General features: G+C 33.5%; 1 protein-coding gene across 1 annotated transcript; it reads left to right on the top strand.

The window, feature by feature from the left end:
- The first annotated feature begins 1,515 nt into the window (after nucleotides 1–1,515).
- On the top strand, nucleotides 1,516–2,304 carry LOC127878405 (prostatic spermine-binding protein-like). Its single transcript, XM_052424931.1, has 2 exons — nucleotides 1,516–2,044; nucleotides 2,108–2,304. Exons 1-2 carry the CDS (start codon nucleotides 1,516–1,518, stop codon nucleotides 2,302–2,304), a joined length of 726 nt encoding a protein of 241 aa, XP_052280891.1.
- Nucleotides 2,305–2,588: the final 284 nt, after the last annotated feature.

Here is a 2,588-nt window from a genome sequence, read left to right as displayed (position 1 = left end):
AAGTGACGACCGAAAATAATTGTCTAAGTAATCAACTCGTTTTTAAGTGGTAAATTGAGATTAAGAGAATTGAAAATACAACGGATCATGTGGATCAACACGACTGTGTTCAATTGAACGTATAGCAGGACTCTAGATAAGGGGAGCAAGGGGTCTTAGAGCGGCAAATACACCTCATAAAATTCTTTGTCATTGTTGCTCATTAGAATCACATCATGAAGACGATACTAATGCGTAGCCACACAATTTAAAAGAGATTGGAAAACTCCCTTCATATTGAGCTCTATTATTAGGAAGCACTTCCCTTTACACTTCCCTTTCCCTTTCTTATCATATTCCAAAGGGATAAGAACATGTTTCGGTAATTCATTTTTATAAAGTACGTCAGTACATACATTTTTATTTATTGCCTGCTTACTTTAACATTATTCCACAGCACATTCTGCATTTCTGATTCACTCAATAGAGTGTGTTATATCTGGTAAAAAGCGTCGAGTTATCTGGAATCGAAGTGCCATTGTTTTTGAGAGTATCGGTAAAAGAAGTGTCCATGAAAATTTGGCATCCGACTCTTAAAACATTTGAATTTCCGCAAAAACGTTAGTTAACTAAAATTTAATATGTTTTAACATTAATGGACATATTGATCTTTTATTTCGATTAGTTGGCACGTTCTTGATTTATTTCCAAGTATTTTTATTTTGTTGAAATACATACTGATCATCGAATTCATGATGATTATCGATGAAATTTTCTCTCTTTTTAATAAGCCAATGGGTTTGTTTCACAAATTTCTTGCTCCGCAATACGAAGTACTATACCATTAATAGATTAAACAATGTTACGTGTCTGAAAAACAAATGAACAGAACATAAATGCAAAAAAAGCTGAATAACTCAACTCTCGCGCGTGGCTTTTGTTGTTATCTGGTATCGAAGTGCCATCTGTTATCAAAGTATTCGCATGCCCGGCGTGATGCATAATCTCAACAAAATAGTTATTACATGATAAGAACGCAATTATATTCAAGAATACAATTAAAAAACTCAGCAAAACATTGTTCGGATCTACTATATATGTCATAGATATTCTTATTACTTATTTTAAACGCTTAATTTACACACTATTAACGTGTTGTTACTGTAAAAGTGTACTTCCTTTACTGGTATTTGTTGGACAAATGCAATAAGTTTGCGTTCACATATGGCAGAAATTTCGATTGGCGTTCAATTTTCCCGCTTTTTTATTAATCCCTCGAAATCTATATTAACTGTAAGCTTACTTAGCCAAGACGTAAAAAGTACAGTGCAAGAATGCCATTTGTTGAAAGTTCGATCAGTTGCTGCATATAGAAGTTAATCGAAAACCAAAAATACCCAACGTTTGTTTTGAATATATAATAACGTCATGACGTCACTACGGTAATAACCTTATCATGACGTCATTTCGAACAATTACATAGTGACGGCGTTATAAAGTTTTCATAAATAAAGAAAAGGAGAGCATATTTCGATGATGACGGTGTCGATAGAAATGACCATTATGATGGTGATGATAGAGGTGACGATGACAATGTTGATAGTTCATTTGTTGTATGACACTGATATACATGATGCTATTGTTGACTATTATTTACTTTATTATGATAAAGAAGATGATAAAGAATACGTTGGTGATGAAGACGATAGAGATTACGATGGTGATGAAGATGAAAGAGATGGCGATGGTGATGAAGATCATAAAGATGACAATAATGAAGATGAAGACGATAGAGATTTCGATGGTGATGAAGATGATAGAGATTCTGATGAGGATGAAGATGATATAGATGAGGATGAAGATGATCGAGATGAGGATGGAGATGATAAAGATAACGATTGTGATGTAGATGATAAAGATGACGATGGTGATAAATATGATTTAGATGAAAATAATGAAGATGAAGAAAATAGAGATGAGGATGATAATGAAGACAAAATAGATGACGACGGTGATGAAGAATATACAGATGACGATGATGATGAAGATGATAGAAATGACGACGGTGATGAAGGATATACAGATGATTATGTTGATGAAGACGATAGAGATGATGATGATGATGAAGATGATAGAGGTGAGGATAGTGATGAAGATGCTAGAGATGTAGATGGTGATGAAGATGATAGAAGTAACGATGCTGATGAATCTAATAGAGATGACGATGGTGGTGGAGATGATAGAAATTATCATGGGGATGAAGATGATAAGGATACAGATGACGATGATTATGAAGATGATAGAGATGAGGATGATGATGAATAAAATAGAGATGACCAAAGCGATGAAGATGATAGAGATGATAATGAAGATAATATAGACGAGGATGGTGTTTACGAGGACTGAACTTGAGATGAAAATAATAATTATAACGAATTCGATGACACAATTGAAAATGATGACATTGATGATAATCGATATATTGGACTGGAATGGAAAAAGACAATAAAGTCGATGGTTGTACGAAACAACTAGTGATAGCTATCTTTATATTGCATAGGCTACTATTAACATGTTTAACATATTTTACATACTTGTTTTTTTTGGAA

Source organism: Dreissena polymorpha, chromosome 4 (genome assembly GCF_020536995.1).
Source record: "Dreissena polymorpha isolate Duluth1 chromosome 4, UMN_Dpol_1.0, whole genome shotgun sequence".
Classification (NCBI taxonomy): domain Eukaryota; kingdom Metazoa; phylum Mollusca; class Bivalvia; order Myida; family Dreissenidae; genus Dreissena; species Dreissena polymorpha.
The sequence above is the reverse complement of the archived record's forward strand: the minus strand, read 5'-3'. Positions and strand labels throughout refer to the sequence as shown.